The sequence below is a fragment of the Myotis davidii genome, unplaced genomic scaffold (genome assembly GCF_000327345.1).
Source record: "Myotis davidii unplaced genomic scaffold, ASM32734v1 scaffold1695, whole genome shotgun sequence".
Lineage (NCBI taxonomy): Eukaryota > Metazoa > Chordata > Mammalia > Chiroptera > Vespertilionidae > Myotis > Myotis davidii.
The window spans coordinates 69,545-70,455 of NW_006286298.1; the positions used below are offsets into that span (position 1 = coordinate 69,545).

Sequence of the window (911 nt, forward strand, 5' to 3'; positions counted from 1 at the left end):
TCGCTCCCCCGCCCAAGGCCGGCCCTTATTCCAGGGCTGTAAAGAGTTCTATCTTTCACTTGTCTGTCCCTTGTCCCCCCCAAACACAAGCCCCGAGTAACACGCAGCTCCCTGGCCCTTGCCTCGGTCCCCAACATCTTGTAGGATGTTCTAGTCACATGCGGATCCTGTTTTGGAGGTTGGGAGGGTGAATGAGGAAAGGAAGAAAGGCAGTCTGAATGGGAGTAGACCAGATGGCTGGGTTTGGATGAGGTCTCCTGGGACAGAGTACGGCAGTGAGGAGGGAAGGGAGCTCGGAGGGAAAGCCTGCTGACCCCTCTAGGAGCCCCCAGGCCCCACCAGGCCACGGGCCCCAGGAAGGACGGGTTCCATTCATCCTCAGGAAGCCTGAGGAGGGGAGAGGGGCTGCGGGGAAGGGATGCGGTTTACCTGGCGGAGACAATGACCGCGTCGGCCTCCTCCCAGCGCAGCTGGGGCAACCGCTGGAGCGTGTTCTTGGAGAGGAGGAAGAGTCCGGGGAACACCACCCCCCCAGCCACCAGGGTCAGCATGATGGCTCGGGCCTCGGGCAGGGAGGAGAGCAGTGGGGAAGGGACAGGGAGATGGAACTGAAGGGAGTTAGAGGTGGAGAAAAGACAAAAAGCCAGAGGGGAGATGGAGAGGGGGGACACAAAGGGGACAGGGCAGGAAGGGATGGGGCAGGGGAGTCGGGCCTGAGGCAGGGGGAAGGGAGATGGGTGAGATGGGGAAGGGGTGAGACCGGGAGAGGGAGGATCCCAGAAAGGGAGCAGGAGAAAGCCAGCCGGAGGGAGGGAGGGAGATGAGGGGAGGACTTGGTGAGAGGACAGAGAGGGAGAGGTGCTGGAGGAGCAGGAAGATGCGGGTGGGGGAGGGGAGGGAGAGACAAGGCA

General features: G+C 62.1%; 1 protein-coding gene across 1 annotated transcript in view; it reads right to left on the bottom strand.

The window, feature by feature from the left end:
* FAM57B (family with sequence similarity 57 member B) overlaps positions 1-851 on the bottom strand; it is a gene marked incomplete at its 3' end in the record, with an annotated part of 5,168 nt that extends 4,317 nt beyond the window's left edge. Inside the window, exon 1 of the mRNA XM_015560056.1 lies at positions 430-851. Coding sequence (XP_015415542.1) covers positions 430-551 — 122 coding nt within the window. The remainder of the gene's footprint in view (positions 1-429) is intronic.
* Positions 852-911: the final 60 nt, after the last annotated feature.